This window comes from Octodon degus, unplaced genomic scaffold, assembly GCF_000260255.1.
Source record: "Octodon degus isolate 3935 unplaced genomic scaffold, OctDeg1.0 scaffold00203, whole genome shotgun sequence".
NCBI lineage: Eukaryota > Metazoa > Chordata > Mammalia > Rodentia > Octodontidae > Octodon > Octodon degus.
This window is the reverse complement of record NW_004524779.1, coordinates 1,554,578-1,578,051: the sequence shown is the minus strand read 5'-3', so window position 1 is coordinate 1,578,051 and position 23,474 is coordinate 1,554,578. Positions and strand designations below refer to the sequence as shown.

Here is a 23,474-nt window from a genome sequence, read left to right as displayed (position 1 = left end):
TATATATATATCCAGAGACATTGTACTGAGCCACATCTGTAACCTGCCCATGCTTCCTCTCTGTCTCTCTTTCTCTTTGACAAGATCTCACTAAGTTACTAAATTACCCAGACTTGGCTCAAACTTTTGACCCTCCTGCCTCAGCCTTCCAAAGAGCTAGGATTACCCAAGAGCACCACCTCATATACACAGCATCCTTTGATCTCTGCTCCTGATTCCTACTCCTCTAACCCTGCTACAGTTTGGATGTGGACTGAGTTTGGCCCCAGAGGCTCATCTGCTGTGGTGTGGTCCTCAGTGTGCTATGGCCTTCTTTGGGGGGGCTGCAGTAGGGTCCTCAAGTCAGTTAGAGGGGCCCTCAGAAGGGATAGGGGACCCTGCCTCTTTCCTGCTTCCTATTCTGGCCATGTGATTGTGGTTCGCCTATGTACTACCATTGTCCTACCACGAGGTTCCCACCAAGTGTCCCACCTTGGGAGTTGTGCCACAATTGCAAAATGCTGACCAACGCACCTACTAAGTGTCCTTCGCACTGCTTTTGGGCTGACTTTAGTGACAGGAATTAGCTAGGGCTTTTCCCTGTGGTTCCCTTAGCAAGGTCGGCCTACAGGACACATTTTCAGGACAGGCAACTGCTTGGATCCTGGGGACACCCATCCAGTTTCCCTCACCAGAGCTGTGAAGACTGTGACTAGAATCCCTCCTGTGCCCCTCACCACTGTGATAAAGATGCTGGACACGAGGCCCCAAAGCGGCCTTCTTTAGAGGACGCCTCTGGTGGCTGAGGCCAACACTGTGGAAGACTTGCTCTTGGTGTCCAGTTCCTGGTGGTAACTGGCTGCTGTGTCAGTTGACCCCATGTCTGAGCCTGCAAAGCCCTCTGTGGGCACATTTGCTGCTATGAATATTGACAGCGTGCACACCTCATGTCTGTGGTGCTTCCCAGCTCCTCCTGTTCACAGTAGCTTGGGTCCCAGGCGAGCCCAAGGTGTGGGCCCAGCTTGCCCAGCACCACACATCGGCAGGGCTGGATCTGTGCACTAGGAGACCAAGTGGGGAAGATGTGACTTGGTCCTCAGCTCTGGTCACCGGTGGGGGCAGAGCAGCAGTCACCACCCAGCCCCGGGTTCCCAGCCTGGGCAGGGGTCTGCTCCTGGGGGAAGTCAGGCACATTTTCAGGGGCTAGTGATATGACACCCAGCTATTTCAGTCAATTTTCCTGGAGTCTGCTGTCTGAGGCAGTGTCAGAGTGAGTTGTGGTGGCTGTGTACCTTGTGGGGAGACAAGATCACTATCTGATGACAGGTATGTGACACAGCCAACAGGACAGGTTATGAGAAATTCTATGCTTCAGCCTCAGGACAGTCCCCATCCCCACCCCTGCCTCCTGCAGTGGCTTCTTTCTCCTGAGGCAGCTCAGGCCCCTCTTGGCTCCAGGACCATGAGATTGAAACATAAGTGCTCCTTCAGGTAGCCCTTGCATGACCCAAGATAAGAAGGTGACAGCGGGCACATTGTTGACTCAGGAGGAGGAGTGGCATTCCTTCCTCAAGAGAAAACCAAAAGCCTGCGCCTGAGTAATAGGGGTGGGGGTCAGTATTTATTCTTAGCACCTGATGTTTGTCTTGAGTTTTTCCTGGAGTTGGAGGTGAGAAACCCATCAATTACCTCCCATGCGTGTCACTTCTGCTGTCTTTTCCCAGCCAGCAGCACAGGCCATAGCTACAAGGATGCCTTGGGGCAAAAATGAATCCACACCCATCTGGGTGGGCAGCAGGACCAGGGAAATGTGGACAAACCGGGTAGGGACACAGGGCAAGAAGTGGCCACTGGATGTCAGGAGCCAGAGGCTGTGTATGTGGAAAACCTCCAAGTCACCCATGACCAGTGTTGCATCTGGCTCTGGGTATTTTCTCTCTGTGGCTCCTAGAATTCAAAAGGAGGAAAGTTGTTGGTTCTAAACAACCTAGAAAGCTGGGAGGTTGAGGCAAGAGGATCACTGGGAGTTCAGTGGGCTAAATAGTGAGTTCAAGGCCAACTTAAACTGCACAGTGAGACCCTATTGCACAAAAGCAGAAAGCTGGGGTGATTCCCTCGTTCCCTTGAATGCAGCCAGCTGTTCTTGCAGGTCTTGGCTGCAAACCACCAGGCCATGCCACTGTCCCTTCTGCCTGATGCCAGTGGCCTTCCAGTTGCCTCTGTCTCTTCTGGAGCCGGCTTCTTTGCAGTATCCCCAGCTACCCTCCTCAGCCTGGCCCCAAGTCAGAACTCGTCCAGTCCCTGAACGCCCTCAGCATTCACAACTGCCAGAGCTCTGCCAACTTAGCCTCGCCTGCCTCTGTGAGTCCCCCAAAGAGTGGAGCACTTTTCCTGCCACACAGGATCTGGCCCTGCTCCCCACTGCCCTGCACCTGCTCCCCAGTGACTCTGCAGCCCATGCACAGTCCTTACTTACAGAAGTAAATGCCAAACTTCACACATATATATATATATATTTTTTTTTTTTCTTTTTTCTTTTTCTTTTTGGTGGTGGTGGTAGTATTGGAGATAGAACCCAGGGCCTTTACTCTCAAGCTACAGCTTCACCCCTGTTTTAATTTTGAGACAGCGTCTTGCTGAATTGTTCAGGTTAGTCTTTAACTTTCGATCCTTTGCCTCAGTCTCCCACAGTGTTGGGATCATAGATGTGTGCCCCATACCCTGCTCTTGGTCCTCATCCTGCACCAGTTCCACAGAAATTGCTGCCTCAGTAGTTAGGAACTTCCCTGTGGTTAGCCAGCGTGTGCATGTAGTAAGCTTTTAGTTCCAGGAGCCTGTACCATGCCTGCTCAGTTGACCCCAGCTACACAGAGTGCCGGGTGGGAAAGGCTTCCTCGGAGAGCCGGAGAGCCGTTAGCTTCCGAGAGAGTGTGAGAGAGGAGGCCACCTCCTGGGGCGAAGCTGGATGATTATGGGTTAAGTAGACAATAAGCCACCTGGGAAAACTGAGGAAGCCAAGCTTCCTGGGGAGTTGGGTAGGTCTGACGCTGGCCACCACGGGTTCAGTGCCGAGGTGACAGCAGTGGAGCGGAGCAGATGTGGAAAGCCCTGACTGAAGTCCCTGCCTCCTGGTCACTGTTCATTGCCTCTGCTTTTTTCCTTCATGCTGATTTCCATTGAAAAATTTCCCCAAAAGATAGAAACATTATAAAAGTGGAGACGGCTTTGTTCTGGTCACGGGGTGGACACGAGTCATCCGCGGGGGGACCCGGCAGTGCAGGTCCCCCTTTCTCCTACTCCATGTCGGAGTGCCTTTTGGGGGATGGCATGCAGCCTGCCACCAGCCAGTGGGTCTGGCAGGGCCTCTGTCCTGCCCTCTGAGGTAGGCTGGGCTGCAGGTGGTGGAGGAAGGTTGAGTGCAGCTATGGAAACCTGAGCGAGAGAGATTTAGGTCCCAGCTGTCTTCTTCTGGATCATGTGACCTTCAGCGGGTCACCTAAACAGAGCATTTTGGGACACAGGGACTGCAACGCAGCACCTGGCATGAGCAGAAGTTCAACCAATAAATTGTTAGCTTTGATCTGATCTTCCTCCTGCAAATGCCCAAGTCCATGGGCAGCCAGACCCTTGGAACCCAAACCACAGTGCCTGTATGTCCTTAAATGAGGACAGTCCCTAAGCCATGCACCGAGGAGCACTCATGACAGCACCAGATAAAAACTGCAAAACCCACCCTTCCTCCCTGAGCAAATGTTCTGTCTTGCCAAATAGGTTCCAACACATGGGCACTCTTCTCTCAGCCTAAGAAGGCTTTGTTGAGGTGGACGGGATGACATGTGGGCAGTTGACAGTCTCTGTGGGGACAGCTACCCAGGGGGACCTGAAGGCCCCCAGGCTATAATACTGAGCACCATGGCCAATGGAGTACAAGCCCCCTTCGGGAAGTCTTCCTGCCCACTTGTCCCTGGTGGACCCTGGCCTGGCCATTCTCCCATGAGACCTGAAGGCGGTGGAGGACGGAGGACACCATGCAGTCCCAAAGGTCAGGGGCCGCTTCCTCCTCCCTCTGGACTACCTCACTTTCCATACAGTGCTGGGGGACATCTGGGGTGAATCTGTGCCCTCCATGAGGAACCCCAAGCCAGGTCAAAGTCCTCCTCTCTCACCCCTACCAGCTCCCAGCCTCCTTCTGTTGACCAGGTTTCCATATCATTAGGACAGTGAGGGGCCCTGCTGTCCCCTGTCAGGCTGTCCCTCAGGCAGTAGGACAGTGGCCCCAGTGCCATGGTTGATCTCAGAGTGAAGCTGGTGGTCTTCACTTGCATGGATGGAGATCTCCTCTAGGGGCAGCCCCCAAAGAGGGGAGCATTTCCTGTGTCTCTGAAAAGGGAAGTCCGTCAGTCTGAGGGCACCTGTAAGGTGGGTGTTCCACCTGCACAGGTTCCATGACAAGGGTCTGGCCTCCCCTGCGCCCCTGCCTCAGCCCTGTGCGCCTAAGAACTGGCCTGAATTTGACTCTCAGGTCTCAGGAAGAGATGTCTTGTGTTCCTATGTCCTGTCCCCATCTGATCTTCTCAACTCCAGGTTGACATGGGTGTCCTTGAGGACTCTTCCTCTGGCCACCCTCAGGTCCCCAGGGCTTGCCCAACTAGCCAACCCTCCATCAGTCTGTCCCTCTACACCCTGGTTTTCTGCTATAATTCTCTGGTAATACCAGAGAGCGCCCATGGGTCACCTAAGTACAGTTTCTTAAAGAGTGCTTGGTGACCCATCAGGAGAGTTCTGACCAATCTACCTGGGCTAAAAGGAAAGGGATTATTCTAATCCATCTTGGTCCATCCTTCCTGATTTCAGGTCACTGTCCCAGCTGAGCTGGGTCTGTCATTGTAGCCTTGGGCACAGGCATGACTGGACAAGGCTTCCTCCATGCCCAAACAGGCAGCTGCTTTAACCAGTTCCTTCTGTTTTCTCCATGGGAAGCTTTTTTGGTTCTCCCCAGGATCCCCAATCCCTGAGACTAGAGGAACTATTATTTTGTTTGTAGCAATATGATTTAAAGAAAAGATCTATGACAGCTGAGCAACTCCCCTCCCAATGCCACAGAAGCCACAAGAGATTAAACTCCAAGCTTAAGCCTGTGGTGAGAGTTCAGGGAAAAATAACCAGGGAGGAGAGAGGGTATTGTAAAAGTGTCAATGCCCAGGGAAACCCTGGCACAAGAAAAAGACGAAGGGAAGAGGGCTGAGTGGAAGCTGGAGCCCAGACGCAAGCTGGAACAAGGTAAGTCAGGCTACGAGGGTGTCAGGAAGTGCTTCTCTCAGTGCACATCGCCTGCCCTGCTCTGGGTGGTGGCCAGCTAAGGTTGACCCTGCTTAGATGGTAACAGTCCAAGCTGGGCATGGTGGTGCATACCTGTAATCCCAGCACTTGGGAGGCAGAGGCAAGAGGATCACCTTGAGTCTACATAGTGAAACCCTGTCTCAAAAAAACAAAGAAACAAAACAAAACAACCCTCCTCCCACCAGTCTTTCCTGCACTCTTTGCCTATTGGTAAGTTCCTTTTACCACCCACGTCACTAGCCCTCTGTAATTGTCTGGAAGGACAGTTTTGGCTGAAATTGGCTGAATAGCTCAGTGTATGCGTGGAATGAACTCAGACTGACAGGAGGAAAGGTGCACAGTGGAGATCAAAGGCAAAAACCAGGAGCCCTGGTCTCTAGGCCCGCATCAGCTTGGAGAGAAGAGACTCAGGGAGCCACAGGCGACATCTTTTGGAGATGTGATCAAAAACATGATGAATGCTGCCACTGAGTGCCATGTAGTAGAGAGGCCGGCTTGTGAAAACACCTCCACCACGCTCACTGGATCTGCGGTGTGGCTCCTGGCTCTTCCTCCAAGTCACAGTGGCAATAAAAGAGAATGGATTCAGGACCTCAAGGCAGCCGGGACAGCACAACTAAAGACCCTCAGGAAAGAGGACACCAGAGCTGCTGCAGAAAGTGGCAAGAACTGTGAGATGAATGTGTTCAAGGTGAGGGGGAGGATTTTGAGGGGGAATTCATAGCAATGCATTCTTTTACTATGAATTTCAACACTTTTTCAACTACCCCTTGGATGTGCCTGTGTGAAGCACTTAATATGTCATGAAACCAGAGGGCAGAAATGGTGGCAAAGCTGCTGTCTGGACAGACAGGCAGCTGCTTCTCAGCCTCTCAGTGGAGTCACAAGCCACCTCCCATCTGACCACTCCAAGCCCACCTCAGCTTCAGGGCTGGGCCCAGACACTGTGTGTGGAGGAGACTTTGGTGCAGGCTGGGAAGCAGAGCCACAGCCTGTGCACAAAGCCACGTTTGGAACAAAGCAAGCTGGCACAGGCGAACCCACCATGAGGAAAGAGCTCTGCCTCCCACTTCCAAGGAGCCACAGAGAGCACCCTGGCATCCTGGACTCGGATATGGAGTGACCTCGGTGCTCCCCCGGGATCCAGCAGCAGTCTTCTGGGGACAGGCCTGCCCAGGGACAGCTCATCCTCAGCTGGGCCCCCATGCCACCCCCTGGCACACTCAGGTGCCATTTCCTGTGCTGACAAGCCTGCTTGCCTCGCCCTGCTCCCTGTGGCCTCCCAGCAGCGCACAGGGTCTCTGTGGGGACATCTTTCCTCCTGCATAATCCTTTGCCCTTCTCATTCCCACGGAAGCACTTGCCCCGAGGGACCCTGCTGTCCCTTTCTGTAGACCTTCCAGCTGCAAGGCAGTGGCCCAAGGCTTTCAGACTATTATTTGAGGGAGGGTGCTCATTGTTTTTCTGAGACAATGTCTCATTATGCAGTGCAGATTGGCCTTGAACTCAGGGTGAACCTCCCACCTCAGCTTCCTGAGTGCTGGGATTACCGATGTGCGCCACCACCCCGAGCCCCCTTAAAATTTTAGGGAAGGCAGAACCTTCCTGGTACCAGCATGGTTTTCCTTGCCATCACTGCGTTGCTCCTGACCCTCTGCCCAGGAGGGGAAGGACCCTTGGGTGAAAGCTTCCCCACCCTTCACCCTCAGCTGGGCCCAAGCCCCAGACATCCATCAATACAGGATGGAAATGCAGGGAGGTCCCACCGGGCCTCAACCACAGCAGGGCATATGGACAGCAGTAGACCTGGCCCAGGGCCCTAGGGTGCCAGCAGCCACCAAGGGGGACCCTCAAGCTCAGCCCAGGCCACGAGCATCTCCATGGCTCTTGTCCCATCCCGTTTCTACTCATCCTCCAGCTCCTGAGCCCTGCCCGTCCCTTGCTTTCTCTCCTGCACTTTCTCTGCCTCCTGTGCCCATGTTGCTCTGATTTGTGTCTTTTCTGCCTGTCTTGTCCTCTGGCCTGGCATCTTTCTATGACTTTCCAATGTCTGTCCCTTGCTTTCTGGTTTTTCTGCCATAGTCTTCTTAATTCTGTAGCACCTCCCTTCGTTAGGAGTTTTGCCTGTTTCTCTACACAAAATACTGCATGTTGTGGTTCCCAGCCAGGGATGGTAGCTATAATCCCAGCACTTGGGACACTGGGACAGGGGGTCATCACTGAATTCACAGTGAGTTCAAGGCCAACCTGGATGGCTCTGCTTCTCCAGGGGTCCCCCAGACCAGACCACCCTGTCTTCCCAGCATTCTCCCTCATCTTTTCTCACCTCTGCCCAGCACTTCTCTCTCCCAACAGCTCCACAAAACCACCTTCCCCTGGCCCCTTCATGCCATCCCACCCACAGGGCTTACCCAGGAGGCAGCAGCACAGGTAGCTCAGGAGCACCCAGAGGTCCCCGGCCCACGGCGCCGCCCTCATGCTCCACGCAATCCTCGGCTGCTGCTGCGCAGCACAGAAGTGGCAGTGTGAGGAATGAACAGCGGCTGTGCCTGCTGCCTGCCACCTCTCAGGTGTGTGCTCTGCAGGGCAGCAAGTACCAGGGAGGAGGACAAAAGAGGGCGGTGCCCATGCCAATCACCTAGCCAGGCTTTCCCTGTTCCCTCCCCACCTTCTCCCCCACCAGGAAAAAGTCTCGATACACCCATTGCTCCATTCCAGTCCACACTGGCTGGGCTGAAGGTGGGAAAAGAGAGAAGCCACACACACACACACACACACACACACACCCTCAAGTATGGCCCTGAGCCCTGGCCTTCGACCCCAGATGGCCACAGCTGTAGCAGGAGAGGCTGAGTCCCTTTAGACAGAAGCAAGGAGAAGGCAAAGATGAGGGCCAGGAGGTGAGTGTGAGCTGTGTGGACAGGGGGTGAGATCTATAGATGCCCTAAAGAAAAGGCAGGTGGAGCCAGGTCTGGCGGTGCAAGCCTGCAATCCCAGCGCTTGGGAGGATGAGGCAGGATTGTCACAAGTTTAAGGCCACTCTGGGCTACATAGTAAGTTTGAAGCCAGCCTGAACTAGAGACCCAAGGTGGACATTTGGCTTGTTTACAGTTGTCCTTCTTATAAGTAACACAGAGATGACAGTCTTTGTACTCAAAGTGGTTCATTTCCTTGAGCAAAAATCAGGCCTGCGGTGTTTCCTCTCCAGCAAGAAGCTAATGAACATGAATGAGCTTAGTCAGCATATAAAGCTTTTCTTCGATATTTGGGGTCCATTAAGTCTGCTCGTGTTAGCCAGATGTGGTGGCGCACACTTGTAATCCCAACACTCAGGAGGCTGAGGCAGGAGGATTGTTGCGAGTTCAAGATCAGCACGGGCTACAAAGGGAGTTCTAGGCCAGCCTGCACTGTATAGTGACACCCTGACTCAAAAAGACCAAAAAAAAAAAAAAGAAAGAAGGAAAGAGAAAAAGGTCTATTCATGTTGACAGTCTGATGATAGAGGTGAAATCGAGCACACGATGACACAAGGACTTAAGTGACATAAAGATGATAAGCAGATTAAGAACTCTGTTGGTGGTTTAGAAAATGGGTAGAGTCCCCAAGAACTCCTTCCTTCCCAGGGACCTCCCAGCCTCCACCCATGGCTGATTTGAATATCTACATCCTGATTCTTAGGCCTGGTGAATATGCTACTTTAGACAGCAATCCAGAAAGAATTTGATTTTGATTTTGTTTTGTTTAGTGTAAGCCAGGGTCTCCCTAGGTAGCCCAGGTTCACCTTGAACTCAAGGTGATTCTTCTGCCTCAGGCTCCAGAGTGATGGGCTCCAGGACAAATTGGAAAGAGAAAGGAATCCGCCAGAGGGTTATGGAAGAAGGAAGCTTCTCCTGCTGGGGCTCTGGGTAACATGGATTTTAGGGACCATCCACTTGATACAGTGTAGCCACTTTGAAGGTCTGGGGAAGGGAGGGAGCATGAATCATTGTAATAGATGAACCCACACTGTGGAAGGACAGCCGGTGACCACGGCGTTGTCCCTGGAGGTGCGCTAAGCACCTGCCCGTATCAGCAAGGAGTCACCAGTCACACTGGGTGATGCAGAAAGGGCCTGACAGCCAGCTCCCCACCCTCCAGGTTGACCCCAGAAGCTCTATGGAAGGGAGGGAGGGGCCCTGGGCTGCAGCGACCACAGCGTGGTGCCAGCCTCCCGCTGCTGGGAATGGGACTCCACCAGCCACCTTGCTTCCTTGCAATTGCAGCTGTGGGCTCCTTGGAAAGTTCTCTCCCAGGCCCTGGTTCCCACCCACTCTGGGCAGCCTGCAGGTGGAGCTGGCCCAACAGGCAAGTCCAGGCCAGCGCTGGCTCTGGCTGAGAGATCCCAGGTCAGAACGAACTGCCCTGGAAGGTGGCAGGCTTCATGAGCGGCTGTGACCTGGAAGTCCATAAGTGAGCAGGCAGCTGACCCCGAGCCCTGTGTCCCTGAGATCAGTCTGCCTGCCCTGGGCCAGCTTGGCCCTCTGCCTGGGGTGGCCCACACTCAGGGACCCTGTGGCAGCTGGGTGTTGCCTTTCGTCCCTTGAAGACCTGGCCTGCGGGGAGGGCCATGGCTGTCAGGGTCACCCATGCTGAACCCTTGCTCTAAGAGTAGAGATGCTGTGCTCGCCCAGCGTACTCAGACCACAAAACCCAACGTGTGTTCTTTGTGTGCATTTGAAGCACAACACTGACTTCTGTGGCCTTTGGGGACTTTAAGTATAGCCTGACACCAGATAAATGCAAGGGATGATCAAACCAGAAGGTGAACATTTATGCTTTAAAAAAAAACTATTATGGAGCAACCCACTTTCTGGGCCCCTTTCTGTTCCTCTTAGACAGAACTTGCTTTCAATAAATTCTTCCTCTTCTTAAAAAAAAAAAATTAATAAGTTGTTATAGTAAAAGACACGCTTCTATGAATCCTGTTTCCTTTTTCAAACACAGCCATCCCATTGCCTTGCCGCTTTCCGAAGCAGTCTTGCAAGTCCTCTTTCCTCAGTGTCTTATGAGCTGTCATAAAAAATATGGGGAGCACTGCTGCCGAGTGCTTGGCCGTTCAATGGACAAGCAGGCTCGTGACAATGTGGCCCTGTTTCCTCATCTGCCTTATTCACCAGATCTGGCACCATGCAAACTCTGGCTCCTCCCCAAAGTCAAAAGGACCATGAAAAGGGCACGTTTCAAATCCATACAGGACATCGAGGCAGACACTTCCAAACCCCCTCACCGGGGTAGGCAGCCACACACAGCTCTGGAGAGGTCTGAGCAGCTCAGAGCGGGCCTCACCCCATTCCCTGGAGCAGGAGTGAGCCCTTCGGCAGGCCTGGCTGGTCCCCAGGTACTGTGGGGCAGCAGAAAGGAGATTGCTGAGCAGTGCTGTGGTCCCCACAGAGCAAGGGCTGCTCTGTGGCAGCATTAACTCCTGCCGCGCTCTGCTGTGGGATGGGCATAGGCAGACAGTGCCGTGTTTGGGGGTCAGTGTCTCCTTGCATGGAGCCGAGTTCACAGGAGGGCATGAGAGTGGAGATGGGTAGGCAGCAGAATGCAAATCTCAGTACCTGAGGGATACAAGGGGTCTTTTTTCAGGATCCCCAGGGACCCTGGCTTTTTCTGTGCCCAGAGTGTCCCAGCTTCACCCCACACTGGCTTCTTGCCTCCCAGTCAGGAAGCTCTAGAGAGGAGGCTCCGTTGCTCTGCCCCAGAGCCCCTCCCCTGCATCTGCTGGATGTTTGGGATTTGGCAGGAGATTACTCACTAGGGGCACTCAGACACTTCCTGCCTCAGCGGATCTCAGCTTCCTTCTTCCTGCTTGCCTGGGGCTCCCAGGGGCCCCGCATCATCCTGCCCCACTACAGCCCTAGGGGCTCCTGCAAGGTCCCCTTATAGACCCCAAATGACACAGACCAGAGGTCAAGAACCTTGATGGCTGGGACCATCTGTCCCACTTGTCTGCCCTGCCGTGGCTTCAGGAACACATGGAGACACCAACTGGGTCATAGACAAAGGACTTTGTGATTCAAGGCACAGCAGGTGGTATGAACGTCACAACCACATTAGTTTCTGTCTTCATCACATTCTCGTTGTTGGGATCAAATACCCGATACATACAAATGCAAAGTGGAGATAGCAGCAGACCATGCTTGAGTGGCTCTAGGAAGACCTGCATGGCACAGGGGGGCGTTGTGGTGGAAGCTGCTCACAGCATGGAGGACAGGAAGCAGGGGGGAGGGGGGAGCCAGAGAGGACCCCACTTTCCAATAGCAAGTCAGCTACAAGCCACCAAATCCAATCACTTTTTAAACACTTGAGGATTTGGGGGTCACTTTAGGTCAAAAGTGTAACAGTTCCCCTACCGCAGCCCCTTGGGGCCACGCTGAGGCAGCCCCGAAGGATCTGTGACATATTAGTTTTGCAAAACTGGGAACTCCCGGCTTAGGTGACACCCATGTCTTGTAAGGAGCTGCAAAATGAACCTGCAGAGGCAAGCATTATCATCTTGACATGGGACAGCCAACGAGTCCACCTCTGGCCCAAGGAGAGCCGGACCCTGTCTCCTGGGGTTTTCACCATATACCACCCTGCAAAGAGTCCAGAATACAAGCAGTCCACGCTGAAGCTCTGGGACTTGGAGAAATGTGTGACACCTCAGAAGAATGGTCTCCCTACAGCCAGGAGCCTCAGGACACCCAGTCCCACCCCACAGGGGCTCTTTCCGTCTTTGGGTCCTTCAGTGGCTCCTACGGTTGCTATCTGCTGCACTCCCCACCTGGACCTCATCTTCATACCTAGCACTGAGCCTGACACTAAAAGATGCTCCATTAATGCTTGAGATAATGGATGGATATGTGAACGGATAAAGGTGTTTTTTAAATTATTTATTTATTTATTTATTTGCTACACAGTCTCGCTACACCGCTTCGACTCAGTGATCCTCCTGTCTCAGCCTCCCCAGTGCTGGGATTACAGGCATGCACCACCATGACTGGTTTCAGTGGCCAGCAGCGCACACCTGGGGGCCTGGGGCAGGCACGACATGCATGCAGTAACAGGGATCGAACCCAGGTCCTTGTGCTTGCCAGGTAGGCCCTTAGACTGCCAAGCTATCGCCCAGCCCTGGATGCAGGTTTTTTGAAATAGGGTCTTACTTACTATGTAGTTGAAGCTGGCCTTGAGCTCACTACATAGCCCAATCTTGCAGCAATCCTCCTGTCTCAGCCTCCCAAGTGCTTGGCTTACAGGCACTTGCCACCATGCCTGGCTTGAACTTCTTAACTTTTAATGAGTCTCCACAAATTATGCAATTGGTCCTGCCTAAAATGCTACATACAGTCCTAAAAACAAGAATGCAGTGTAGTCCTATAATCATAGTGTTTAGAGATTCAGTGGAGGTAAGGACATGGCATCAAAAACTTCATCCGGGATGTCTAAAAATACAGCTAACAAAAATGGTAGCACATTTATAGAATCAAATGGTAAGGACCCCATTTGTGGGGTGCCAGGTGTGGTGGTGGAACGTGCCTGTAATCCTCGACCCGTATAGTAGGACCCTGTCCCAAAAAAACAGAAAGAGGGTGGTAAGGAGGGGAGGGGGGAGATAGCAAGCCACAGACTAGCCACAGGAGACATGACACTTTGCGTGGAGGACCTGTGGGAGCCTGGACGTAGGGCAGGGAAGGCAGTAGCAGCTGTCAGAGGTGAACAGTTTGTCTGACACTGCCTGTGGAGGATGGGCTCCCAATCCCTGCGGGGATCAGAGGTTTGGGGCATGTACCCGGGTGGATTTCTCATACTGCTGCAGGGCCCCATTCAGCTGGGGGCAGGATTTTGCTTTCACTTAGTGTTTCTCGGAAGTGAACTTACTCTTAGAGAATCGCTGTGGTGTTTGCCTTACACTCCACTGTACCCGCTGTAGTATGTCAGTCACGGTGGGAGGAATGCAAGTGTGCAAACAAGAGTGAGTGGTGGCAGAACTGGCTAAGCCGTTCTAATGTTTGCATTTAAGGTATGATTGAAACACATAGTGACTGATTAATTAAAAAATATATATATCACAGTAGGAGACACCTGGCTATGCACTCCCCTCAGAATACGCACCCTCACTTCGCAGACGCTGATCCCCTCACTCTTGTCACTTTCCGAAGCACTTCTGGAAATCCTCTTTCCTGGCTTTACGAACTGCAATGAAAAATACGGTGCATGCTGCTGCTGGGTACCATCCAGTGGACAGGCAGGTTTGTAACCACACTTCAGTGTGTCCTCATTCACCTTATTCACAGGATTGGCACCATGCGGCTTCTGGCTTTTCCTCAAAGTCAAAATGTCCATGAAAGGGAAACGTTTTGAATCATTCAGAGCACCAAGGCAGCCACGATGGTGCAGCTAAAGATGCTCAGGAAGGAGCACTTCCAGAACTGCTTCAGGAAGTAGCAAGGACGAGGGGATGAGTGTGTTCAACACAAGGGGGTGGGTGTTGGGGGGACTCGCGACAGTGTCTTTTGCTGTACAAAACTTGGCAAAATGTAAACATCCCCATCATTTGGATCCCACAGCCTGTGACCCATGAAGCCATTGTCACAACCCCAGGGGGAAGGGTGGCTGTGAGGCCCCACTCATGTCGGTCTGTGCATAAAGAAACGGACTCTGTGGACCTCGTAGTGTCTGCTGTCCTGTATTCTGCTTAGCTAAATCCTAGAGGCTTCCTGAAGAACTCCCCAGAAATAAAAATTGCCGTCTGGAACAGCCCTAGTTCCAGCCCAGGACCAGAAATGTGAGAGCTGGTGTGACTGTAGGGCTGACCCTGATCTCTCTGCTCCTGTGCTAGGACCCGGTCCCTACATTGCAGCTCCACACCAGCACCAAGGCCACTATGGCACCATTTTACTCATGAACAAACCCACAGATTCACTTTTGGTCATTGGAGGAGGGAGGCAATGTGTGCCCAGAATAAGAAAGGCCTAGCCCTGGCCATGAGAGGCCCGGGTGGGGACGGTGAGGTCACCTGGTCCAGGCCATCCTTGTTGTGGTTGAGCTGCAGTGCCAGCACAGGCAGCCGAGGGCCAGCCTGAGTCACAGACACCAGGGCCAGCAGAAGGGGAAACCAGCTGAGCACCACAATACCCACCTGCCACCTCTGGGAGCTGCAGGCCAAGTGTGGCCCTCCAAGATGTGGCCTAAGGCCACTGTAACTGGAGGCTGCCCAAGTCCTCCAAGGACCATAACCTCTGCCACCTCATGTACATGTGGCAGGATAAAGCTGAGACAGTCACAGAGGGAAGTGACTTGCAGTGAACCATGAAGTTCTACGCCACGCCCTTTGTGCCTGACACCCTATTTATCATTTTTAGAAACTGCTAAGGACATACAATGTGGGAAAATAAATGTTATGTGCTGGGGCTGGGCATGATGGTGCACACCTGTGATCCCAGCACTTGAGAGGCTGAGGCAGGAGGGTGGCCTCACGTTCAAGGCCAGCTTGGGGTACATAGTGAGAGCCTGTCTCAAAAAATAAATAACAAAACAACAAATAAATGTGAGTGGAAAACTGATTATTCACATGCAAAAGAATGAAATTAGGCTTTCATCTCATACTGTGTACAAAAATGAACTCAAAATGAGTAGATCTAAGATCTGTAACTATATGCAAAACCAGAAAGGAGATAAAGACAGTTGTAGGACACGAGCTGTGGCTGTGACTTTTGGATATGAACCCAAAGGCAAAGGCAGTAGGGTGGCACCCAGGAAGACAAGAGGAAGCATGTGGTGGCCTGCCATCCCAAGCCAGTAGCCTGGGGACAGCTCCCCCACATGCATGTTCTGCCTCCTCGCAGGGACAGGAGGCCAGCACCAAGCAGCAGCCCTGCAAGAATGAAGACCTGGCTTGCTTCAGAGATAGCAAGCCAGCAGTACCGCATCATTATCTGGTGCACATCAGAAACTGCAAAGATCCAAGGCCAGAGAGATAGCTCAGCGGCACAAGCGCCTGCCTGGCAAACGAAAGGTCCTGGGTTCGATCTCTGGTACCCGCCTGCCCAAAGAAAAGGAAGAAAGGACAAAAATAAAGCAATTGCCAAGATCCAAAGAGAGACCACATAGAATTGCTGGTGAACATGGTAGCTGTTGGCGAAACCATCTTTGAAAAGAATAATTTCACAGACTTCACAGATGTGAGGAGGGGCTTGTAGGTGCCACCGGCTGCTCCTGCTCCGTCTCCCAGGTTAGCTTCTTGTCCCCGCTGGCTTACAGCGTGAACTCCTATTGGTTCATTACGGCTGATTACTTGGTTGAAAAACTAAGGACATGCAAACATCAGTGGCGGAAGGCTTTCCCAATCTGGGCTCAGTAAGAACTCATATGTTGGTCCCTTTAAAGTCTAACTGTAATTTTTAAGGTTTGTGAGGCTTTATGAGAAGCTGTTGCTGGGTAGCTCTAACGCTTCTCTGAATGTCTGTTTCCTGGGCTCTGTGATGCGTTTACAGAAGTATTTGTCACCAACTTCATTGTTTTAATGGTTCCTTTAAGATTTTAAGCGTAACTATATGTAGAATTTCACTTAAAACAACTTCTGTTAATCAAGATGGGCACTCTATTTTATAAAAGTTCAAATAATTTTATTTCCCAGTAGTTATTTATGAAAATTAAACTGGTATAAGAAGCAGTTTTTTGGAACCTCCATTACTGCGAATGAGAAGAAATATTATTTCTTTTTTTCTTTTTTTTGCTGGGAATGCCTTCAGGACAGGTTTGACTGGCTTGAGTTGTGGGGATTGAACCACAGCAACCTGAGCCTGACTGCTTTGTTGAAGCAGCCACTTAAAGAACTGAACTAAGGGGCGGGCCCCAGAAATATTATTTCTTAATCATTTATAGTTTTACACATAAATTTTCAAAATAATACCTTACTCTACAGTCATCTCTGCTCTTGCTGGTGGGAAGAAATTATATATGTGTTTCTTTTTACTCAAATTTTTATATTGATTTCCACTTCTTAAAACCTAAGCTATCTCCCCAACCCAAGCCTAGTATCTTGTTAATAAATCAACCCTGAGATTTATATGATGTAGTAGTTCCTTATTACTCAGGAAACACATGGCCCAAGACTTTGTGAGTATCTGAAACCCAGGACCCTATATACATTATGCATGCATTATGTTTTTACCTACACATTGCTACCTGTGATGGGGCATAATTTATAAATTAGACACAGTGAGAGATTAACAACAGTAGCTAATAATCAGAGCCGGTTGTGGTGGTGCACACCTGTGATCTCAGTACTCAGGAGGCTGAGGCAGGAGGGTCATTGTGTGTTAGAGACAGACCAGGCTGGGTTACAAAATGAGCTCAGGGTCAGCCTGAACTGTATAGTGAGATCCTATCTCAAAAAGATAGATGATTTTTTTTTAAAGTAGCTAATAATCAGGCCAGCCAAATAGCTCAGCGGATTAAAGTGCCTGTAAGCAGGTGCAGGGGCCAGGGGTTCAATTCCCTGGACCTGCTGTGCTGGCCCCGCCCCCAGCGATTGAGACTGGGCGTGGTAGCACGCACCTGTAATCCCAGGTCTTGGGAGACTGTAACCAGGCAGATCACTACGAGTCCAATCTAGTAGTGAGGCCCTGAACACCCTGTAGACCTTTCCCTAAAATACAGGAAAAAAAAAAAAAGTAATCGAAGTAGCTAATAATCAAATAGCACAGTTGTCACTGCAATGCTCTTTCCATCTTCCCTCTTGAACTTTGGGGCCCTCATTAAGTAGAATAAAGGTTAGTAAATACAAGTACACACACTGTGACAGCAAGCCTAACAACTGAGGTGGTTACTATGGGTAGGAAGTGTTTACAGCACGCGTGACTTGTGTTCCAGGCGGCCTGAGATTTCATAGTGATACTCAGAGTGATGTGCAGTTCAAGATAGATGGATTCTTTCTTTCTAGAATTTGCATTATTTCCAACTGACCCTCCAGGTAGGTACCTGAATCCATAGAAAGTACAGCCACAGAAAGTGAAACTTTGGATGATGAGGGACTCCAGCCATGCAATTCCTAGCAGGAATTTACTGTATCAAGCAATTCAGCTAGCAGAAAGTGTATAAGACTACTGAAGGGGAACAAACATAAGAGTGGTTCTATTACCAGATTAAAGCTGACAGAAACTATTGTTTTACGGCACAATTTTTATAACAGAGGGAAGTTAGAAGAAAAATCACGTAGGCCTCGATTGTATCATGAAAAATACCCGATTTGGAAGTAGAAATAGAAAGATTTAATGAGATTTATTCTCAGAAGATAATATTGATAGGGCTGGTGGTATAGCTCAGAGGACCAAGCGCTTGCATAGGAAGGTACAGGACCACGATTCAACCCCTGGCCCCGCATGTCGCGCGGGCCCGCCCCTGGGCAGGCTGAGCCCGCAATGGAGTCCGGGCGTGGTGGGGCCCACCTTTAATCCCAGCACTAGGGAGGCAGAAATCAGAGGGATCACTATGAGTCGGAGCTGCCTAGTGAGACCCTGCACACGCGCACGTGCGCACACACACACACACAATATTGACAGCGTTGAAATAGCCTTTGGTGAAGCAGGGCTCACTGGGAGTTGTCTCTGGGGCTGAGCTGCAGCGGGCTGACCCTGTGCGGTGGCCGCGTGCAGTGCCACGTACACAGGTAGGAGCACGAGCACGAGCACGGAGTTGGAGACAGGCTGAGGTATCCAGCACGTAAGGAAATACTTAGGTTTATGTCACCTGGAGTTTAACTGCTTCATTAATTTATTCAGCAAACATTTATTGAACACTCGGCTCACACCAGACACTGCCAGCATCAGGCAATAAGGACGTGAGTGAGGACAGTTGTAGGCAGACTCAGGATTCCCGGGAGTGCAAAAACGGCTGCAGAGGGCGGGAGCGCTCCTGAGTGTGAAGAAGCAGTACCAGGGAGGCGGGGCGGGGCGGCGGCGAGACCTGAGACCCACGGGTGGTGCCTGGAGTTCTGATTTCTGTGTCACTGACTCTACAACTGACATGAATATCCAGATCTCAGCGATTCACCAGAGCTGGAGAGAGGGATTTGCAAGGAAAGGAATGGGCTCTCTGAATGAAATTTCCGGGGTTTTTCAGCCCCACTTTGTGAAGTAGCTCACTGAACACTTATACAGATTAACAGTTCCTAGTGTCAAGCGCAGGGACCAGGGTTCTATTCCTAGCACCACATGCTGCGCTGGCCCTCCCCCCAGGCGCACTCAGCAGGCCACTGAATCCTGGTATGGTGGTACACACCTGTAATCCCAGTGCTGGGGAAGCTGAAAACAGGAGGACCACTACAAGTCCTAGGTACATAGCGAGACCCTGTACCAAATACATTTAAATAAAAAAAATTGCAAGTGTCTATAAATCAGTTACAGTATGACCAGACCCAGAGAGGGATTTTCAGTGTGTACACTCTTTGCAGGTATTGTTATGGGACTTGGAATGCTGTAATTGACAATGTTATGATAATTGCTTGAAAGTATTTAAGGAATTGTGAAATGCCTTAACAACCTCTACACATGTGATTAGCCAATTTGATGTAGGTTCAGTAGATTTTTCCTCTCTGTTGGAGAACACTTGGAAGTATATTTTCAGTAGAAGTTCTCTTTACTTGCAATAGTAATCAAATTACGATTAAATTCATTTAGCGTGTGTGTAGTAGTCTGTTTGGTAACTCCTATCCATAGCATTCATGCAAAGCAAAGCTCATCCATACCCTGTCTTAAACAATGTTTAAAGCTGTATTGAGCTGAGAAGACAGCTCATAGGCTTAAGCCTCTGCCTGGCAAGCCCAAGGTCCTGAGTTTGATTCCCAATACCAAAAAAAGGTAAAGTAGTATTAAGATCATTATTTGTGTATATTCTGATATTACTTATATAATTGTGGAATTGTAGAATAAATTACTTTAATTTAAAAAAAATACTAAACAAATGGGACTACATTAAATTGAAAAGCGTCTGCAGAGCAAACAATAAGAATCACCACCAAAGACACACCTATGGAATGGAGGAAATACCCACAAGGACTTAATTTGCAATACATGTAAGGGACTCAAACAACTAAGAAAACAAATACTGTGGTTTTAAAATAAGTAAAGAGCTGGGCGTGGTGGTGCACACCTGTAATCCCAGCACTCAGGAGGCTGAGGCAGGAGGATCACCACAAGTTTGAGGCCAGACTGGGTTACACAGAGGGATCCTGTCTTAAATAAGTAAATAAATAAATTGGCAGGCAAAGTCTCTGAACTTTTCTCAAAAAGAAGGCATATAAATGGCCCAAAGGCTTTTGAAGAAAAAAAAAAAAAAAAGATCAACATTACTAATCAGCAAAAAGATGAAAATTCAGACCACACGGGGCTGGTGAGATGGCTCAGTGGTCTAAAGCACCTACTTAGAACAAGCTTAGCAAAGCACAGGGACCGCGGTTCAATCCCCCAGCACCACATGCCAGCCAGCCCCGCCCCCTGGTGGGCTGAGCTGGCCACACACACAAACACATATAAATAAATACAATTAAAAAAAAAAAAAAAAGAAAATTCAGACCACAATGTGATACTATCTTGTACCCAACAGGATGGCTGTTGCTGAAAAGATATAAGAGTTGACAAGGAAAAAAATAAAAGGAGTTGGCAAGGGTGTGGTGGAAAGAAAGTCATTGCATACTCTTGGCGGAATGTAAATTAATACAGCCCTTATGGAAACAATACGGGAGTGCCTCAAAAAAATAAAAATAGAACTAGCGTGTGATCCGTGCACACCACTGCTGGGGAAGAATCTGAGGACACGAACCCAGGAGGCTGGCCAGACAGCTACACTAAGAGCAGAACCATCTGCGAACAGCCAGGAGGTAGCATCGACCATTGTCCTTACACAATGACAGGTAAAGAAAATGTGTTACTTACACAGAGAAGAATACTACTGAGCCATGGAAAAGGAATGGACCCGGCTGTGGAACAACACAGAGGAATCAGGATGATGTTATGGCAGGTGAAATAAGCCAGACACAGAAAGACAGACACCACATGACCTCACCTATAGGCAGGACCCCAAAACATGGGGCTCACAGAAATAGTAAAATGGGGGTCCCTGGAGGCTGGGAGGTTTGGAGAATTGAGGAGAAATCTGCTTCACTGGTGATTCTAGTTAATAACAACATACTGTGAACTTGAAAATTGCTGACAGAGTAGATGTTAAGTACCGTCTACACCCTAAAAGATCATAAACATGTGAAGTAATGCATGTGTTGATTAGCCTGAGCCAGCTGTTCCCCATTGCACACATAAATCAAAACATCATCTTATGCACCATAGATGTAAATGATTTTTGTCTGTCCATTACAGTAATTTAAAAATCGTCCTCAAAAAAACTAAAACAAGGGACTGGTGAGATGGCTCAGTGGTCTGAAGCACCTACTTAGAACAAGTTTAGCAAAGCACAGGGACCGTGGTTCAATCCCCAGCACCACATGCCAGCCAGCCCCGCCCCCTGGTGGGCTGAGCTGGCCACACACACACACACAAATAAATAAAATTAAAATCTTTAAAAAAAAAAAAAAAACTAAAACAAGAAATTCCATTCAACCCAGCTATTCTCCTCCTAGGTATCTTCCCACAAAAGTCAAAGTTAAAGAGGTCCTAGTACGGTGATACACACACACGCACGCATGTTTATAGCAGCACAACTCTTTAATAGGTAAGTCTTGGAAAAAGCCTGGATGGCCATCAGCAGGTGAATGGATAAAGCAAAGGCGGTCCTTACGCACAGGGAGCGCCACTCGCCATCGCCGTCGGGAAGCGCGTGTTGGAGGCGCTTGCAGCAGTGGCTGCTCCGCGAGATCACAGGGCTAAATACAGCAAGTCAGACAAGCAGGCTTAAATAGCGTAGGACTTCTTTTCTGTGAGAAACCCAAAATACTGTATAAATAAATTAAAGGGCAAAATGCAAGATAGAAAATAGGAAACAGGAAGATAGGTCCTCCGTAAATGGGAAGGGGACCGAGAGATGAGGTTGCGGGGATGTCAGAAGACTCGAGCTGCACGCGTGCGGCGCCCGCTCCCCGTGAGGGGTGCGGTCCTTGCGTACAGCAAGTGCGCTCCCATAGCATTTAAAAGACAGTTTAAAGATCAATTATGATAGGTTCTGGCCTTAGTATGAATTGCTGAATTATTATGGTGGTCACCTAATATGGCCGAAGCCCTTAAAACAACAGCTTATCTTCCCAGAGACTGCCTCCCCTCCTCCAACCCAGTCCAGGGTGCAATGTCCTTTCACCTTTCCTGACGCCACAGTAAAGACCCTAGTCAGCTCCTCTGATTTTTCTAAACATCCCCTCAAGCTCCACCCTTAACAGAAGTCCATAAGAGCCTTGGCTTTGTCTCAGGTCAGAGGATCTACCTGCCCCATCTGCCCTCGATCCTCTGAGTCTTTGGAGTTAATAAAGGTTTCTTTTATTTTTCTTATCTCTTTACTGTGGAAAAAATCCTAACAAGTTATTTCATAGACATTAATTCTAATCCTTGGAACTCTTGCAGCAGGCGTCTATCAGCCTGTTTAACAAACGAGGACATTAAACAGCGAGCTGATGCCGCAGCGGCCGGTTCGCTCCCCAGGCATGCCGAGACAGCGATTGAGACTGGGTGTGGTGGCTCGCGCCTGTAATCCCAGCACTTGGGAGGCTGAAAACAGGAGGATCACAAGTCCGAACTTTGTAGTGAGACCCTGTATAAATACACTTTTTAAAAAGCACAGTGAGGGAGCCGGGGAGATAGTTCAGTGGAATAAGCACTTGCCTGGCAAGCTCAAGGACCTGAGTTCAATCCCCAGTTCCACCAAAAAAAAAAAAAAAAAATACAGTGAGTTAAGATTTTTGTTGTTGTTGAAATAAATGTGTGTGAACCCTGGATTTGGGCCCAGAGGAGACTATGGCTGCGAGCTGCTCAGGCGGCTCCGTTCTCATCAGCTGGGCTGGGAACAGAAAGCAGGGAAAAAGTGGGGTGAGCACTAGGGACGAGCTGTGGTGGCGTTCATGTGACCGGGGCGGACGTAGAGGGCCACTCAGCTGGACCGCAGCAGCGTGAGCAAGCCTGGCAGGGGGGGCCGGGCTGCTGAGCGCAGGGGAGTGTGCCAAGGCCCTGGGGTAGATTTAGAGGTCGAAGGGGCGAGATGGGGGAATGGGGGCTAGGAAGTGGGCAGGAGCCGGAACCTCAGACCTGCAGGCTGCTGGTAGAGGAGCGTGCTAGGTTCACTGCAGGCTTCGAGACCGACAGGCACCTATGTATGCGGCATGGTGGCAGGTGACTGGAGGACACTCGGAGGGATCTGAAGATCCAGGACTTCCCTGAGGGCAGGAATACAATGCAGCAAAGGCAGGCGGGCAGGAGCAGACAGGATCAGAACCCATCTCAGTCGGATTCCAAATCCAAACACTCGCTGTCACTTCATAAAAGGAGTACAGACCCTGTGACAGGAGGAAGAGAACAGCGCCAGGGCCGCAGGGTGGGTGGGGACAGGGTAGCCTGGAGAGGACACGGCCAAGCAGAGCACAGCCAAGAGATAGTCAGTGACCCAGGTCCTATCCCCATTCCCTTGATCAAAGTCTTGAGGTTTCCTCCTCACATGCCTCAGTATCACAATAACAGGTTGAGGGAAGAAGGGCTCCTGGGGTGGCAGGGGCTGTGGGGGACACCCTAGAGCTTAGGAGGTAATGCCATCAACCCAGTGGCCTGTGTGAAGTCAGGCTGATGGCCCCAGGCCCAGGAGGCAACTCAGAGAAGGGACAGCAGCCTCCCTATTGTCACCATCCATCACAGGCAGGCGGCAGGAGAAGTGGCTTCTAGACCTTGGTTACAGTGGCTTTCTGATGGGTGCTTTTGAGGGGTCCAGGGTGGCCAGGAGGTCACAGGAGTCAGGAGTCACCGGCTCTGCTTCCAGCTGTGAGTCTCAGTTTCTTTTTCTGTGAAAGCAGTTTGGCCAGGCCCGGCCCTTTTGTCGGGCTTTGAGTCCAGCTGGGTGGGTCTCTGGTTTCTGGAGTGTTTGGGGCTGTGACAGGGGACCCCAGCTGCCAAGAGGAACAAGGAACTAAGCTGGCTGCTCAAAGCTGGGTG

The 23,474-nt window shown here is 50.5% G+C and overlaps 1 protein-coding gene across 1 annotated transcript in view; it reads right to left on the bottom strand.

Annotated features, from left to right (window-relative positions):
- The window catches only part of Muc4 (mucin 4, cell surface associated), a 59,566-nt gene extending 51,683 nt beyond the window's left edge, over positions 1-7,883 (bottom strand). The window contains exon 1 of the mRNA XM_023704758.1: positions 7,731-7,883. Within this exon, the coding sequence (XP_023560526.1) occupies positions 7,731-7,797 (67 nt within the window). The 5' untranslated portion in view covers positions 7,798-7,883. The remainder of the gene's footprint in view (positions 1-7,730) is intronic.
- Between the last annotated feature and the right edge of the window lie 15,591 nt (positions 7,884-23,474).